Genomic DNA, 17635 nt, shown 5'->3' on the forward strand with positions numbered 1-17635 from the left:
TTTACACATTTGCCGAGTGTTTCATTTCAAAGTGTGTCTGTAGCGTACTGAAAACGGAAAGCAGCGCTCATGGCAGGTCACAGGTTCTTAAAGATGAAGATTTCTGGTGAGGGTTGAAGAGTGGGGAATGTCACACTGGCTGTAAGGTCATGAAGTCAGACCATGAAAGATTAGCTAGAGCTGCACGCTCTCCATTCACAGTAAGGCCTCTCATGACTCATGGTTCTGCATTAAATGTAAAAAATCTTACACAGTTAAACGATTCATCTGTAGATCCACACCATAGTATTTTATAGCAACGCCTTGGTGTAGTATGGTAAAAGTCAAATTAGGACTATGTGAGCTATAACATTTATATTAAAGTAAGATTTTGTGGATATTACAAAGACGGAACAGAGGTTTCATTGGTAAACCTGGAGATTTTCTAATGTTTTTAAATTCTTTTTCAATATACTGTCCATATCCTTACAACAATGAAATCCTCCAATACATAAAAGGGAAAAGAATTATAACAAAGTTGATAATCATACAGTGTTTCCCAATTACCTACAACATAATAACAGGCCTTTTTCACTGCAGACATTTTGATTTGTCTCAGTAGGAAAAGTACATGTCTTAGTAACAAGTTAGTAATGGCTCTGTCCCATACAAGTGTCCCAGTCAGCCATGGCAGAGTGACAGTGAGCCAGCATTCAGCCATCATTATGTACAGCTGTGCTTTTCCTACGGTGATATGTCAAAGTGCCTTCCAGGAAAAATGCCTAACCTATACAGACCATATATAAATGACCAAAGTGCACTGTTTTCACAGTTAGTATAGAAGACATGTTTGCACTTTACCATTTTTTACTACAAGGAGATGATGCAATATGTGCCACTGCCCATTTTATTCACAAGGATAATACAGCATGCATTTTCATATATTTAATACTCATTTGGGGGTTTTCCAGGATCTTATTTCAGCTGTTTCTATTTCTCCAGAATCTGCATTTTGTTTTGAATATTAGGTGTGGGTAGCTTCCTCATTTCCTTAATGCATTATACTGTGGGACAATAGCGTACATCAGCAGCATACTATTGTAATCTAGAGCTGCTCCTTAGACAGTGAACAACAGGGCAGCAAAGAACCATGATGATAGACCTTTTTGGGTCACAGCTGAAAGGACGGGTTCACATGATTTTTCCAAGCCTATCTTAATACAATGCACACACGTACACTGGAAGATTTGTTGTTCGCTGCAGTCATGCAGTCAAGTATTCTATTTATTGTTTTATGTCATTTTTCGTGCCAAACATTTCATGGTGCTAGCTTCTCAATTGTGAGAATTTGCTGCTTTTACCAAATAATTTATTTTAATAAATTTATTAAACAAGCGGCATGAAGCAGTGTTACTTTGGGTTACTGTGACGGGAAACAATTTGTCACTTTAATCTGCAAAAAAATCTGAGTACTCCCTAAAGAACATAATGAATATAGCTGCACCTTTACAGGTCACCCAACATGGTACCTTTTTTTTCACAGCGTAGCTTTGCAAACTGCATAACGTGCTGTTCCGCATAATGATCATCATGCCCTAAAAAGGTAAACTGTAGTTCTCTTCAGCGGTCCAAGGTCGTGACCATGAAGTGAGTGCACTGTCAGAGTCAGGCCTATAGGTGCGGGTGCTACTGAACAACCTATCTGCACATCTGCACCAAGCCAGGGGAGAGAGACGACAATGAGGTCTTTTTTCTTTAAATCTGAATGGCTGACTCTCACGCTCTTCTTTTTGCATCGCGGTGAGGTAGCACGCCTCACGGCTCACGCACCTCTGCCCCGGCTCGGGGCGGGGCTAAGGCGGTCCTGCTCATTTGATTTGCCCGCCGCGCTCTGACGTCACAACCCACAGAGGCCGGAACAAGACGGAAGCCTCTTGTAGCTACGAAGCTAGTCGCCTCCATGTGTGTTCAGCTGTCGCAAGAGTGAGGAGTCCGCGAAACCGACCTGAGGACACGGTGTAGTCTTCTCTGTCTGAAGGCCACGATAGGCTACATAAAACTGCACGGCAGGAACCGACGCGGACATGGCGACATCCAGCTCCTGTGTTGTGGTAAGTTACCCCCCCCCCCACCTCAATAACCGACGTGAAATTAGACACAGAAGGTGGTCGTAGGTTACTTCTACATGCACACTGGAATAACCCACTGTACTGGCGTACTGTGTTTGATACAAAACCTACCATATTCAGTTATCGTTGATCACCTGGGTGTGTTTATGTTTGTGTGTGGCCTGTTGGCTCACCTAGGCAACACGCTTTGGCGTAAATAACCAAGTGTATTCCCTGTGCAGCGTGGCCTGCGGCTATGGAGACAGTTGCATTCAGACACGCGCTCTCCATGCTTTGCGTACGTGACGCAAGAGACACCTAGGATGAACACATTAAAACATAATGCGCGGCTTTATGTGTCTGACTGCATTTTACAGGTTATATTAGCGTTATTACACATTTGTACAAGGTTGTATTCAGACAGCACGACATGCCCGAGCGGCAAACAAGGGGGCGTGTTTGAGCCTGACTTCTTTAGTGGTGGTTACAGATAGTATGATTGGTATATAAGTAAGATTTAGCTATCTGAGGAAATGGCTGCTGTACAACTCACACCCCACACAAAGATGTTGCCACCTTTTAAAGAAAGAGGCTCTCAGTATTTTGTGATAGTTGTTATAGCAGGAATTTCAGCATTTAAAGAACAGAAATGTGCAGTGGGACAGAAAATCCATAAAGACATTTTCTTTGTATGTGTGTTTGTTACTTCAGTTTGAGTGAAAGCACCAATTCCTGTGTGCATTTTGAAATTTGCATTATAGATAAGCTGACCAGCCAACAATGGCCTATATACTGGAAGAAGTAAATAAATAACCAATGCTCTATCTTCCAGGAAATCCCCAGCACTTGGAAGCCAGTGTGTTAGTGTCATCAAGTCTGGCCAGCAGACTGGCAGACCCACTTGCTGACACGGATAATGAAGCTGCATGCACATTTTGCCAAAACCGCATTAAATGAAAGTGGAGGATCTTTCCTCCTGTATCGCTTTTCAGATGAAATTAGCTGTACTGCACGGGGTTGCCAAACATGAACTTTGTTAGCACAAACTTCAAGGTCGCCCTCCCATTGACCTCAGAGTAGTTCATTTGGTTGTTTGTCATGTTTTTCTTTCTAACTTTGTTTCTGAAATAACAAGCAGCAAGCTTATGAGTAACAGTGGAAAATACTCCTTCAAATCATGTGACCATGGGGACATCTGCTCGGTATCACTCAGTATTATTTGTAACTGAATGGGTGTAGCCCAAACAGATGGACCTGTTTTTCCATTTCTACATGCATTAGGCAGAGTGCTTTATTCTAGTTCAACCACATGTGATTCGACAACGGGCGCTTTGCAGTCCAGTGTTTAGTAAAGTGACGGTATTTTGTAGACTTGTGAGTTTGTCTGAGGCTGCTCACATTATTCCCACAGCACCTCGAGCTCTGCACCAGCTTCCCACTGTCACATGACACCAGTTTTGCTGTCTGGGTTTGTGTGGCATGCAGTTCGAGCCAGAGCAGGAAATTTGATTTGACAATATTTAAGAAATATAGACGACCATTTGACAAACAACATGTTTACATGTGGACAAAATGTTTACTTAGAAGAGACCCTCTTTAGTGGCAAAGGGACTTTTTTTTTTGCTTGCTGTACAGATTCAGGCATTGACCTCTTAGTGTGTGTTTTGCGGCCGAAAAACTATTAAGGCTGTGAAATATATGGAGGGAGTCGATGGGAATGTAGACCACCACTGATCCCAAACCCTTCCCCTCGTACTGCCCTGTGTCAGATGAAGGCTCCGTGTCTCATGATAGTTAATACCCCTCTGTTTTTTAACCCGTGTGTGCCGTGTTTAATTTCAGATCAGTGATGAAGAGCAGGGGTATGACCTGGACCTTTTCTGCATACCAAAGCACTATGCTGCTGACCTGGAGAGGGTCTACATCCCACACGGACTCATTTTGGACAGGTGGGTTTCAGCTTTTGCAGTAGCTTGAAGCAGAGTTGTGAAAATGGTTTAAAAAAAGTGGTTTAAAAAAAGAGCCTATTATTGTTAACATACAGAACATCAACTATCTGTTGAACTTGTGCGCTGCTGCAGATTTTCATTTCTGCTTTTCTATTTCCATGAGTAAATTTGTGATTTCATGATTAATGCAGATAACCTTTGGGTTTTTTTGGTTATTTCTTTTAACCGGATCTCTGAGCTTATTATACTCAGGAGTGTGTAGAAATAACAGCTGTGCCTGCTGACACAAACAGAGAGGATATGGAAACTACTGCTGACAGTAGCAGAAAACTGGGCTGACTATCCCCCCTCTCTCTGTCTCTCTTTCCCACGTGACCACAGGACAGAAAGACTGGCCAGAGAGATCATGAAGGAAATGGGGGGGCACCACATTGTGGCCCTCTGTGTGCTCAAAGGGGGCTATAAGTTCTTTGCAGACCTGCTGGACTATATCAAGGCCCTGAACAGGAACAGTGACCGCTCAATTCCAATGACAGTGGACTTCATTCGCCTCAAGAGCTACTGTGTAATCACTCAGTTTTTCTCTTAGTGATTTTTTGGCATTATTTAAAATGAGCTCGATGTTCATTTTTAAAAATCATAGCATTCACTTTCTATTCCTTTTGTTCGTTTAAAAGATTTTCAGATTTGTGAGCTTTAAGGTTCTCTATGGAGTTTTTGATCACTACCACCGTTATGGAGCAATATTTTTAGTGTTTACCCATTTTGTTTGTGTCTTGTGCATACACCTTAGGATGCACATACATGTGAGCACATGTATGAGGCGATGCAGCTCACATTCTTGCCAACCTTGTACTTCATTCCACTGATTAACATTTGGTTGTTCTAAGAAGTTTAACAATGTGCCACCAAAGGCAGGACAGACAAAAACTCAAAGCTAGCAACCATGGATGTAGATATTGCAGGATTTAACATAGTCAAAAATCAGCTTTGTGATTTATGTTTTACAAAGGCTGAAATGCTTTCAGCACATGTGCTAGATTCAAACAGTCAGGTTTCCATCCAAATGTAGCGCAAGTTTTAACCAATGTTTCCATCCACAACTGTTAAGTGAAAATGAGGAGTTGGGTGCATCAAGATAAATGGCTGCATTTTACATAGCACTTTTATCTAAAACATCTCATAATGTGCGTGTCATTCACCCATTTGCACACAAACTCACAGAATGTTGGCAGCGAGCTTCCACACACAGTTCTGGCCTGAAACTCTGAATGTAAATATATATGTATGTAAATATTTGTTTTTAAAGGATTTGTACATTTTGATATGTTTACAACACTATATTATATAATATGCAATACATGTAACTACTTTTTTTTCAGTCAACCATCATGTTAGTATGAGTTAGTATGAAATCTTTTACCTTTCATTGCTGTCCTCACATTCTCCTTTTTACAGAATGACCAGTCGACTGGTGAAATCAAAGTTATTGGTGGAGATGACTTGTCTACATTGACAGGGAAGGTAAGAAGTATAGAGAGCAGCATTATTATGACTAAAAGCATCCCTGTTGGTCACCGTTATAATATTATTAATAATTCTGTTAGCTTCAAATTGAATTAAATTGAAATGGGAAACACATTTTCCTGCTCTTGCGTTCCACCCTGTCTAACATTGCCACTATGTTCAAAATGAACAGATATTTTAAACGAGCTGATTTACTGATTAATCATTTTGGAAACATTTTTGTTTTAGGAGTATCAAAAATGATGACGACGATTTATAATGACAGTGACTGTGCTACACCCCAGCAAACCCAAAGCTTTAATATAATGATTTAGGGAACTTTTTTGGAGTGTTTTTCAGACAGGTGTGTTCTCTGTTTCTCTGTCAGCTGCCAGTAACAGTGCATTGGGTATTTGGCAGAAATTCCCTGTGTTCCACTGCCCGCCACTTTCATTATGACTCCCACTATTCAATTGCATATAAAGATTAAATGTGTCCAGTTCGCTTTTTTTTTTTTTTCACTAAAATGGTGATTTTTCTTCTCTTTTTCCACAGAATGTCTTGATTGTGGAGGTATGTACTGTTTTTTCTTCTATATTAAAGTAGAAAGATTTAAATTCCAAGGCCACTAATATTCACTTCTCTCATCCTGGGTTTCAAGGATATTATCGACACAGGGAAGACAATGAAGACGTTATTGCAACTCCTCAAACAGTACAATCCAAAAATGGTTAAAGTAGCAAGGTAATTGAATTTCTTCCCAATTTCCTTTGAAGTACAAACTGCTATATCTTGTGCAGCAAAAAGAATCATGTGCTAATGTTTCTCAGAAAGTTTCATAACTTATTGTGGTGGTTTTCACTGAGAGGCTGCCTCAGATCATGCTGCCATAAAGTATTAAGATTGATAATCATCCTGTTTTATGTCCTCAGTTTGTTGGTGAAAAGAACACCAAGAAGTGTTGGCTACCGACCAGACTGTGAGTTTAAGACAATAAATGTATTTATAATTTTATAGATAGTATAATATACCATATGTTACACGGTGTCATTGACACAGTGTGCTTTTGATTGAAGCTTTGCACATAACTTCATTTCAGTGCTGTTAGTTTACCACTACAACATTAAGAATGTGATTCATTCACCTGTTTTCTCTCAGTTGTAGGATTCGAGGTCCCTGACAAATTTGTGGTGGGTTACGCACTAGACTACAACGAGTACTTCAGAGATCTAAATGTAAGTATTTCAGATAGATTAAGACGTACAGTGAGTAAAGTAGCTTATAGTTCATGCTTACTGGTGTTTGCACCAGGCTGAGACCCTCTAAAAACAAATAATGTAAATCAGCAATATGCAGCAACATTCATGGATCCTTTTTTCTTTCAGCATATCTGCGTCATTAGTGAAACAGGGAAGGAGAAGTACAAGGCGTGAGGAGCACTTCATAACAATTTTTAATGTACGGTTGTATCTTTTACTTTTGCAGTTCATTTTATATTTTATTACTTTCATATTTGTGTCATAAAAAGTACTCAGCCTGCTCAGGGTCCCTGGATACACTGGTACAGTGATAATCCTGACAGTTGCATTTCCTGTTATAGCCACCACACGCACACACGCTATATTCAACTATAGATTTAAATGACTGCCTTAGATAGACCCACAGCTGGATTGAACAGCATGGAGCCCAGCTTTGTCTGAAATTAGAAGAATGCTTCTATGCTCCCATACTGATGATTTTTTTTTTTTTAAGCTATGGTGTAATTTATTCAAAGCAATGCTGTTAACCTCAAGTACAATATCACAATTGTTATTCGACCATAAGATTTCCAACATTTCACAGCCTCCTGTTTTATAAGCTATTGCTTTTATTGTAATTCTGCTTTTACCTGGAACTATCAATATGGGCGCTTTTGAAGAGGATGTTACATTTTCTTGACATCTGTATGTGTATTTTGGGACAAAACACTTATCTATAGTACTGTGTTGTGTGAGAACATTTTCTTAAGATTCACAGGTAGAAAAAAACAAACAAAAAATACAAATGTTTGCTGCTGTCCCTAAATAAACACACTGGTATGCTGAAGATGAAATATCCTCTTATTAATATGTAATAGTGTTAATGAAATCTTTGTTTGAACAAAGCCTCCATGCATCTAATGCCTTTGTGAAACATAAAAGACACAAATCCTTTTTAAGCTGGAAAATATGAATAGTTTACATTTGTGTAAATGCTAAATTGATAGTTCAGCTGAAGTTAAAACTTATTCAATCATGTTTGAAATACTTCTGAAATATATCTGTATCTACCTGTCCCTGAATCAGACATAATTTAACTACTTTTTCTTTTAAATTTCAACTATATTTTACAGTCTCATTAAATGGTGCCACCGCTGTAAACCAGTGTTAACTGAACTTTGCAATATCAGCCATTAAATGATCACACCTCTTGTGACTAGTGGATTTCACTACAAAGTTTGGTGTACAATTTAACACCGACTACCTGGAATGTTGAAATCGTTTCTGGCCAATCAGTGATGAAGATACGGGGATATGCTGTGGTGATGCAGTGAAAAAAAGGTATTTGGTGAATTAGTGTGTGTTCTTGCATCATGTCAAGGAACTAACTCTCAGCTTTTTATGAATGAGATAAGGTGAGTCTGAACTAGTGTGGTTGTCAGTGATCATGAAGACCATGAATGTTCAATCCGTCCGTTTTATGTCATCTGACCTTCAGCTCCAAGCTTCCCATCTGTACAAGGTCAATGACTGGGGGACAAACAAAGAGACATGTACATACACTGTATCACCTTTAACTGAGAGTCAAGAAAAATGCCACAGGAGACTGAATTAAATAACTGTTGAAGGCCATTTTTCTTTGGGAACAATTGGTGAAGAAAGGTGAAATTTTTTTCTCACACTGGATTTATGGGTCCAGTCATATGAGCTAATTTGAAATTGTTCCCTGCATTTATTGATTATTGTACACTGATAGAATCTAGATAATTTGCAAATCAAGAAATTCTGAATAAGGGATAGTTATTTAAATGTATTGATTTTATAAGTAATTATATTATTTTAAGATGTTAATTAAGATAAACATTGCCTGGTCAAAGGCTGATTAAAGATTTCATTTGATTGTTTTACTGTGATCAGTATGAAATCAATACTTTGCAACGGTTGAGTAGATATTCTGGGGAAGAAAATATACACATTAAGGGTTGCTATGATATTATTAGCAGCCGGTATGACAACAGCAACAGTGTTAGACTGCTCTTAATAACCCATGAAAGCAGAAAATCTGGCATAACAATCACACCTCCATCACAGGGGTTGTCTGCATAGCATAAAGATGTCAAAGGAGCAGGTAACAACACGCACACAGTCATTTAAATTTGCAGCAGAATCTCTCTCATGCTCTTCAAGTGTGATGAGACACTATACGATCATAATATTGAAGGTACAGTCAATGTAAAGAGTGTGTGCAGGAGTTACAGGATGCAGGTCGCCACATTCCGCTTGAGCACGCCGGCAAACGGCGCGGTTTGATTGGTCAGGTCTGCTAACGTTAAAAGGGGCGTGAAGTTTGCTGTTAGCAGTTAGCTCCTGTGTGATCATCTGGGATCCTGTTCATTCTTGGCGGCGCCCTGCAGAAAAGAAAAAAAACCGACACTGTACCGCGTATAATATTTGCAGCAGACACGGATTAGGTTTTAGGTTGTGAGCCGTGGTAGCTTTCAGGCTGATAGACAGGAACAGTTAGTGAAATAGAGACCCGGCCTCTCTCTCTGGACATGGCATTGTGGCCATTGGCGTTAATGCTAACTTAGCTGGTTAGCTCGTCGGGCTAGGTAGCTTGGCTTTTGGCTGTAGCTGAATCGACCAGCTTAGCGATAAGCACAGCATATCGCTAGCTTACAGCAGTTAGCTACGCTGTGTTAGCTAGCAGGTAGACTCGCGTTAAGAGAATCACTTAACAGCTGCGTCGCTGGATTAACGTCACCTACGTTAGACTTGAGGCGAACATTCATTTTGTGCTCGAAGTAACCAGCTCTCCAGTTTGGCTAACGTTAGCTAATTTAACGCGCTAACATGCAGTAGTAGCTGAGTAGTGTTTCAGTCGCCAGCCACTGCTGCCTTGCACCAGCAGACTAACGGGTCGGTAGCTAGCAGTTACCGGGCATTGTGCGGTATGTAGCCATGGCATGCTAACCATCCATCAGGAAAGTTGGTGATTGGTCATAACGTTACAGGCAACGTTTGCACAAACCAGTTCTGACTGAGCATATAGTAATGATACGAAGAATTGTGGAGATACAGTTGTTATGATTAACTGCCAGTGTTAAGCTGCTTCAGCGCCATAGTCATACAGACGACGGGGCCTTGCAGGTTGCTGTGTGTTACCTACATCGCGTATGCTAGTTTGTCTCACGTCATCTCAGTTGCCTGATTAATGATGTTTCTTCCAAACATGTGAAGTTATTACATTTTGGGGAGCAGCAATGTAACACAACTGAGCTGGTCAACCATTTTGAGTTCATGAATTGGTGACAGGCAGCGTCAGCTAGCGAAATGAACAACTCAGGAGTCATGCCACAAGAAAAGATGGAGTTGGATCTGGAAATCCCATCTTCGTTAGTCCAGACGGATGGACACTTGAGGAGATCCAACAGTGCACCCATGATAAATGGCTTAAGGTTCTACATTATGACATGGTTGCAATAATTTACTGCAGAATCTTTCATTGAATGTGTTAACGTCCTTTTTCATTCACACTGAATCAAATGTATTACCCTGTCCTCATGGGTTAGGAGACACATGACATATGGTTGATCTGTGACTTTGTCATTGCAGTGATAACTCCCAAGTGTTCCAGAGAGAGGTCCTGCGTAGCCGGAGAAATAGCACTACAGTTGTTAACAGGCCCAACATGGTATAATACTTCATTAAACATATGTTTACTCAAGTAACGAGTGTCTGAATTATTCTGTACTGAATGGTTTCCTCTCCGCTCACGTCCTTCTTTACAGGTCCCTTCATCGCCCATTCGTGTTCCCAGCACCAGACTCCATCAGATTAAACAAGTAAGAAAAGGCGATGTTGTTGTTGTTGGCATGTAGGGAAATGTTTTCATTTTGAAATTGAGCATGTCAGACCACCGTCTCCCTCTCAAGCCATAGGGAGTGATGGTGTGTAAAAAAACATGCTAAAGTAACAGTTTTTGGAGTTCACAGGGCCATTGATCTTACAGAGTTGATCAACTGGTAGTATCAGACTCCAACAGAGGAACTGGTTATCACGGTTTCATCTGCTGGGCAAATGTGAAGCAGAAAATGGTTCCCTTTTAGCTTTTGTTATCAGTTTAAAGTTGTACCTTTGAGTCTGAATTAGTCTTGACTGCAGTGACATGCGAGAGAACACTGCTTGGTTGGTGTGTTTAAAATCTGTTTGAAGAAAGTATATAGTTCTGAAACTAAGATGTCTTGGTAAACTAAGACTTCATAGCCACTAACCTCGTGTGGTCTTGCAGGAAGAGGGTGTAGACGTGATGAACAGAGAAACTGCTCATGAACGGTAAGCTACACATTTATGAGTGCAGTTAGTGGATGAAGATTTCCTTGATTTATTACCTTGTTGTAGGTAAAATGCTAACGGGAGTAAACATATCCCTTGTTTTCTATTATTGTACACACAGGGAAGTTCAAACTGCCATGCAGATGAGCCAGTCGTGGGAAGAAAGCCTTAGTCTGGTAAAAACAACTCTTCATTACAGCTTGTTGATCTCCCATCGGTGTTGTTGATGTGTTCTGCTGCTCTGGGTCCTTGAATGTCAGCTCTGTTGTACCTTCCCACTGCATGTTTTGGCCCTTGGCCATTGTTGGCCTCTCTATTTCTGTGGAGTGGACAAGTACAAACATGCTAGATTAACCCTTAAAACATTTTGGAGTTAACAGGGCCACCAGTCTTTCAAGGTCAGACTGAGTTGGTAGTATAATACTCCAACAATCTTGCTTTGAATGGTTTTTACAACCTCACTCTATATTACTATAGACATACATTAGGAGCTGATGAATGTATGTGGTAATATTGTGTTCTTAGAGTGACAATGATTTGGAGAAGTCAGCATCTTCCTCTCCAAAGCGCATCGACTTTGTGCCTGTGTCGCCTGCTCCGTCCCCAACCAGAGGGATAGGAAAAAAGGTACGTCAGACCGCAGTATGTTTACAAGCACACTGTAATCTGATTATGCTCTGAAAACCCAAATGAAGGTAATGGTTTGTGGTAACCTGATTTTCCAAACAACCTGGAGTCAGATGAATGAATGGAAGTCTGTGTGGAAGCATGCAGGAAGTCATCTATTAGAGACAACAAACAAAACAAGAATTTTGTATCTGTTGAGCTTTTTGGAAAAGCTTGTTTCTTTCAGTTTGCTGTAGCTTCAAAAAAAAAAAAAAACTTCAAAAGACTGACAGTCATCAGTCGGTTAATTTGATCTGTTACTGATGAAATTATTAATGTGCATCTATGCAGAGTTTAATTTCTTGGTTCTGATGTTTTTGTCTTCCCTTTTTTTGTGAGCAGCAGTGTTTCTCTCCTTCACTACAAATCCTTGTGAGCAGCAATGGCCTAACACCCAGCCCAATACCCAGCCCAACGCGACGCTTCAGGTGAGGACCAAGTTTTTCAAAACTTCATAATTCAACAGTTACTTTGCTTTTGTTCCAATTTTGACGAATATCTGTTTGCTGTGAGTCTACTCCAGCACCAGTTGGCTTCAGTATGACTGTAATTTCCCTCAGTTGGCATAAAATGGAGTTGACTGTGAAAGTCAGTATAAAATAATACAGTTTCTGTGCATTTTACAGTTATTTACTGCCTTAACTTTTTTAGATACATCTGAGTAAACCGTAATAGCTTTATTTGTATAACAAATCTCAAGATGACAGATACTGTACTGGTTCATTTGAAACTGTAGCTGACGGCCACATATCCAAATATACTGGTTTGACAATATGCACATTTTTTGTGTTCTTCAGCCGACGGAGTCAAAGCCCAATCAACTGCATCAGAGCCAGCATACTAGGGCCAATAAAACGCAAAGGTGAGATTCCTAACATGCCTTAAAATCCTAAATGTTTCATTAAATGCTTTAAGAATAATGATCCTCATATCTCATTACATCCGATCCTAAGAACCTCTTGATTTATGGATGAAAGTGACATGTTGTAAATTCAAAGCATCGTGTTCAGACGAAAGGTTGTTAAAGGCAATAAAGAATTAAAGCTGCAAGCAGCGATGACGGGCCCTCGCACCCCTTGCGACCCGCGGGAGTCGCAGCCAGCGCAGCCAAGTACCAGAGTCATCCTATGTCCTCTCCTCTTCTCCCCAGTACACGTCATAGTACAAACAGGTTATTTCCTGTTACCAGCAGGGGGCGCCACGAGTAAGGCGGGAGTTTGACATATGGAGCCGTTCAGGGCAGAGCCCTCATCATGCTCATAAAGTTTGAAGATGTTTGGATAAAGTATGTGGACGTGAGAGCCATTCAAAATGTCATGGCAAATTCACCAAACGCCACCGAACTTTGGCGAGCCACAGAGGCCACGCCCTTTAACTTAGAGAAAAGTCTCTTATAACTTTTGATCATCATGGTCTTGAGGTGAGGTCCACCAGATATGAAGTTGATCGGGTGAAATCCCTAGCACGAGTTCATCCGCATACCAATGGTGGAAAGCACTCAAATTTGGCCGCCAAAAACAAAATGGCTGACTTCCTGCTGGGTTGAGGTCATGGTGTCAAGAGACTTTTTTGTGCGTTCCGAAGTGTTCTTTATGTGTACCGATTTTCATCTTTGTATTCCAAAAAAACCCATATGGAGAGGGGTATTTTAAATCTTCAAGGGGGCGCCGTTGAGCCATTTTGCCCCGCCCAATTACAAAAACCCCATCAGAGTCTAGGACCAGCCCCCAAGAACGTGTGTATGAATTTTTAGGATCATAGGAGGTGGTTAAGGTCATTACAAATCCAAACGTAATTTCACGGCGAGGGATCGTCAGTTGCCGCGCCGCCATACAGATGCCATTGCACCCAGCTTCACGGCCTTTATAATGTAGCTTCACCAAGTAGTTGGGAAGGTTGTAGAGCAGAAACCAAGCCGATGGTGTCAACTATTAAGGAGCAGTACACTTCAGAGTAAAAATAGGTCATTTCCTGTTACCAGCAGGGGACGCCACGAGTAAGGCGGGAGTTTGACATATGGAGGCGTTCAGGGCAGAGCCCTCATCATGCTCATAAAGTTTGAAGATGTTTGGATAAAGTATGTGGACGTGAGAGCCAGTCAAAATGTCATGGCAAATTCACCAAACGCCACCAAACTTTGGCGGGCCACAGAGGCCACGCCCTTTAACTTAGAGAAAACTCTGTGATAACTTTTGATCATCATGGTCTTGAGGTGAGGTCCACCAAATATGAAGTGGATCGGGTGAAATCCCTAGCACGAGTTCGTCCGCATACCAATGGTGTAATTCGCCAAAATCGCCAACTTCCGACCACAATGGCGGACTTCCTGTTGGGTTGAGGTCATGGTGTCAAGAGACTTTTTGGTGTGTCTCGGTATGATCAACATGTGTACCAATTTTCATGCACCTATGACAAACTAAGCCCAATGGGAGGGGGGTTTTGAAAATTTCAAGGGGGCGCTGCAGAGCCATTTTGCCCCCCCCATTTACAACGACCACAAAATATCAAATTTTTCACCAGACCTGATGAGTGTGCAAAATTTCAGGCGTTTTAGAGCATGGGAAGGGGTTGAAAAATGCAGTTGTTTGGGAGGAATAATAATAATAATAATAATAATAATAATAATAATAATAATAATTAAAGCTGCAAGCAGCGATGACGGGCCCTCGCACCTCTTGCGACCCGCGGGAGTCGCAGCCGGCGCAGCCAAGTACCAGAGTCCCCCTATGTCCTCTCCTTTCTCCCCAGTACACGTCATAGTACAAACAGGTTATTTCCTGTTACCAGCAGGGGGCGCCACGAGTAAGGCGGGGGTTTGACATATGGAGCTGTTCAGGGCAGAGCCCTCATCATGCTCATAAAGTTTGAAGATGTTTGGATAAAGTATGTGGACGTGAGAGCCATTCAAAATGTCATGGCAAATTCACCAAACGCCACCGAACTTTGGCGAGCCACAGAGGCCACGCCCTTTAACTTAGAGAAAAGTCTGTTATAACTTTTGATCATCATGGTCTTGAGGTGAGGTCCACCAGATATGAAGTCGATCGGGTGAAATCCCTAGCACGAGTTCATCCGCATACCAATGGTGGAAAGCACTCAAATTTGGCCGCCAAAAACAAAATGGCTGACTTCCTGCTGGGTTGAGGTCATGGTGTCAAGAGACTTTTTTGTGCGTCCCAAAGTGTTCTTTATGTGTACTGATTTTCATCTTCGTACTCCAAAAAAACCCATATGGAGAGGGGTATTTTAAATCTTCAAGGGGGCGCCGTTGAGCCATTTTGCCCCGCCCAATTACAAAAACCCCATCAGAGTCTAGGACCAGCCCCCAAGAACGTGTGTATGAATTTTTAGGATCATAGGAGGTGGTTAAGGTCATTACAAATCCAAACGTAATTTCACGGCGAGGGATCGTCAGTTGCCGCGCCGCCACACAGATGCCATTGCACCCAGCTTCACGGCCTTTATAATGTAGCTTCACCAAGTAGTTGGGAAGGTTGTAGAGCAGAAACGGAGCCGATGGTGTCAACTATTAAGGAGCAGTACACTTCAGAGTAAAAATAGGTCATTTCCTGTTACCAGCAGGGGACGCCACGAGTAAGGCGGGAGTTTGACATATGGAGGCGTTCAGGGCAGAGCCCTGATCATGCTCATAAAGTTTGAAGATGTTTGGATAAAGTATGTGGACGTGAGAGCCATTCAAAATGTCATGGCAAATTCACCAAACGCCACCAAACTTTGGCGGGCCACAGAGGCCACGCCCTTTAACTTAGAGAAACCTCTGTTATAACTTTTGATCATCATGGTCTTGAGGTGAGGTCCACCAAATATGAAGTGGATCAGGTGAAATCCCTAGCACGAGTTCGTCCGCATACCAATGGTGTAATTCGCCAAAATCGCCAACTTCCGACCACAATGGCGGACTTCCTGTTGGGTTGAGGTCATGGTGTCAAGAGACTTTTTGGTGTGTCTCGGTATGATCAACATGTGTACCAATTTTCATGCACCTATGACAAACTAAGCCCAATGGGAGGGGGGTTTTGAAAATTTCAAGGGGGCGCTGCAGAGCCATTTTGCCCCCCCCATTTACAACGACCACAAAATATCAAATTTTTCACCAGACCTGATGAGTGTGCAAAATTTCAGGCGTTTTAGAGCATGGGAAGGGGTTGAAAAATGCAGTTGTTTGGGAGGAATAATAATAATAATAATAATAATAATAATAATAATAAACACTACAAAAACAATAGGGCCTTCGCACCACTCGGTGCTCGGGCCCTAATAATAAACATTACAAAAACAATAGGGCCTTCGCACCACTCGGTGCTCGGGCCCTAAATATGGTATAATGTACACAGGATTTTCCCTATGCACAGAGTGCCTACAGTATCCATAACCAGTCAATAACCAGTTCAAAAGACATTTAAATCTATATTTTTGTGATTTTTCTTGCCCATGAACCTCACAAAGTTCTTTTTTTAGGGACTGCCATGAAAGCTTAAACCTATTTAAGTATCTTATAGTTGAACAGTTACTACAAAGTGATTAATTTATTTTATTCTGATTAAGTGATTTTCTTGAGCCTTGGACTTTACCAGTAATTTACTTCATTCTCTTTTGGATTTGATTGCATTAATGTTGTAATTATTTAATTTAATCATTAGAGTTGAGCCCGTTAGACTGCATTGGCTCTCTGGTAGTTAACTTCGCCACGTGCTGTGTGAAGGATTTCTAAATGTCAGGCTCTTTTCTTCTGCAGGGGAGATGGAGACAGAGAGCCAACCCAAGAGGCTCTTCCAGGGCACCACCACCATGCTGTCCTCTGACGTCTCCAATCTGTCAGATATCAGTTCCTGGTAAAACTTTTGTTTGTCAGATCAACTGGTCAAAATCACACTGCTTAGATGGTGACACTCCTGTGAACGCTCAAGCAGGATTTATGGTTTAATGGCTTTGTTAGATTTGCTACAGTCACCATTGTAATAGCCTGCAGACTTACTGAACTAGATTTGTTTTGTTTCAGTCACTCTCCAGATTTACTGGATGGTAGTCTCAGCAGCGTCAGCTCCTCCACTGACTCCCCAGGCAAAATGGAGGGGGTGTCGCCCTCCTCGTCCAGCAACTCACCATTTGCCTCCCTCCAGGACTTGTCCCCAAAATGAAAATGGGATAACAAGAGACACTAAAAAAACCCCCAAAAAAAACAAAACAAAAAAAGGACTGGCACAAGGAAAAAAAAGTCCTCTCTCCAGGGAACCAGTTTCCTTCTCAGACCCTCCAACACCATTGCCTAGATTTAGTTTAATTTTCCGTGTTTGCTTCTGAACGGCTGTTGTCATGGCTACACTTTGGAGGGTCTAGATGTGTTTGAAATTAAGGGAACGAAAGCCATGGATGAGGTTTTGTGTTTAAGAGGTAAACCTAGTGAAACTGGGAATGACTGAAGACACTGTGAGCACCAGCTGCTAGTAGAGGATCTTGGATGGTGCTTGGCTTCACAGTGATAATATGTTTATAAGTGACTATCCTGCAAATCTGTCCTACCAGTTCCCCTCACTGGCAAGAGACATTGAGCACTGGACAAAAAAGAAAAGAAAAAAAAGACTGTTTGGATGTGTACATTTTCCCTGTTTTTGTGCTGGAAAACGTCTGTCCACAGGCCTTTGTATGTACACAGTCTGCAGATTTTGTAAGAAAAGATTTAACTTATTGTTTTCCTGCTTTGTTTGTAAGTATGTACATATTAACCTTGTCAAATGTCGTACATAGTTTTAAGTTTGGCTGTGAGGTGAATGTGGGCACAGGTCTTCAACAGCAAGTAAGTTTTCTTTGTCAAAGGAACATAAACTACTCCTGG

The 17635-nt window shown here is 41.4% G+C and overlaps 2 protein-coding genes and 2 non-coding genes across 5 annotated transcripts; all 4 read left to right on the plus strand.

Moving 5' to 3' along the window:
• The first annotated feature begins 1897 nt into the window (after window positions 1–1897).
• Window positions 1898–7991, plus strand: hprt1 (hypoxanthine phosphoribosyltransferase 1). The gene is made up of 9 exons (XM_041047607.1): window positions 1898–2090; window positions 3930–4036; window positions 4418–4601; window positions 5495–5560; window positions 6098–6115; window positions 6204–6286; window positions 6475–6521; window positions 6701–6777; window positions 6928–7991. Exons 1-9 carry the CDS (start codon window positions 2064–2066, stop codon window positions 6973–6975), a joined length of 657 nt encoding a protein of 218 aa, XP_040903541.1. The 5' UTR covers window positions 1898–2063; the 3' UTR covers window positions 6976–7991.
• Window positions 7992–9130: 1139 nt separating this feature from the next.
• On the plus strand, window positions 9131–17356 carry pabir2 (PABIR family member 2). Of its 2 annotated transcripts, none has more exons than XM_041047605.1 (10): window positions 9131–10238; window positions 10396–10474; window positions 10572–10625; window positions 11072–11115; window positions 11237–11291; window positions 11641–11742; window positions 12124–12209; window positions 12579–12643; window positions 16538–16634; window positions 16802–17356. In XM_041047605.1, exons 1-10 carry the CDS (start codon window positions 10114–10116, stop codon window positions 16938–16940), a joined length of 846 nt encoding a protein of 281 aa, XP_040903539.1. In that variant the 5' UTR covers window positions 9131–10113; the 3' UTR covers window positions 16941–17356. The 2 variants fall into 2 exon arrangements, with proteins under 2 accessions (XP_040903539.1, XP_040903540.1); XM_041047606.1 differs by having other exon boundaries at window positions 9131–9731.
• Window positions 10685–10827, plus strand: LOC121189090. The gene has a single exon (XR_005894803.1). It is a non-coding gene; the product is annotated as a small nucleolar RNA U109 (small nucleolar RNA).
• On the plus strand, window positions 11394–11549 carry LOC121189089. Its single transcript, XR_005894802.1, has one exon. It is a non-coding gene; the product is annotated as a small nucleolar RNA U109 (small nucleolar RNA).
• Window positions 17357–17635: the final 279 nt, after the last annotated feature.

The sequence above is a fragment of the Toxotes jaculatrix genome, chromosome 10 (genome assembly GCF_017976425.1).
Source record: "Toxotes jaculatrix isolate fToxJac2 chromosome 10, fToxJac2.pri, whole genome shotgun sequence".
NCBI classification, from domain to species: Eukaryota; Metazoa; Chordata; class Actinopteri; family Toxotidae; genus Toxotes; species Toxotes jaculatrix.

Coding starts and splice junctions, on each gene's coding strand:
- hprt1 (XM_041047607.1), top strand. CDS start 2,064: ATGGCGACATCCAGCTCCTGTGTTGTG. Junction 4,037..4,417: donor CACGGACTCATTTTGGACAG/GTGGGTTTCAGC, acceptor ACGTGACCACAG/GACAGAAAGACTGGCCAGAG. Junction 6,778..6,927: donor AGTACTTCAGAGATCTAAAT/GTAAGTATTTCA, acceptor TTTTTCTTTCAG/CATATCTGCGTCATTAGTGA.
- pabir2 (XM_041047605.1), top strand. CDS start 10,114: ATGAACAACTCAGGAGTCATGCCACAAGAAAAGATGGAGTTGGATCTG. Junction 10,239..10,395: donor CCCATGATAAATGGCTTAAG/GTTCTACATTAT, acceptor TTGTCATTGCAG/TGATAACTCCCAAGTGTTCC. Junction 12,644..16,537: donor AGGGCCAATAAAACGCAAAG/GTGAGATTCCTA, acceptor TTTCTTCTGCAG/GGGAGATGGAGACAGAGAGC.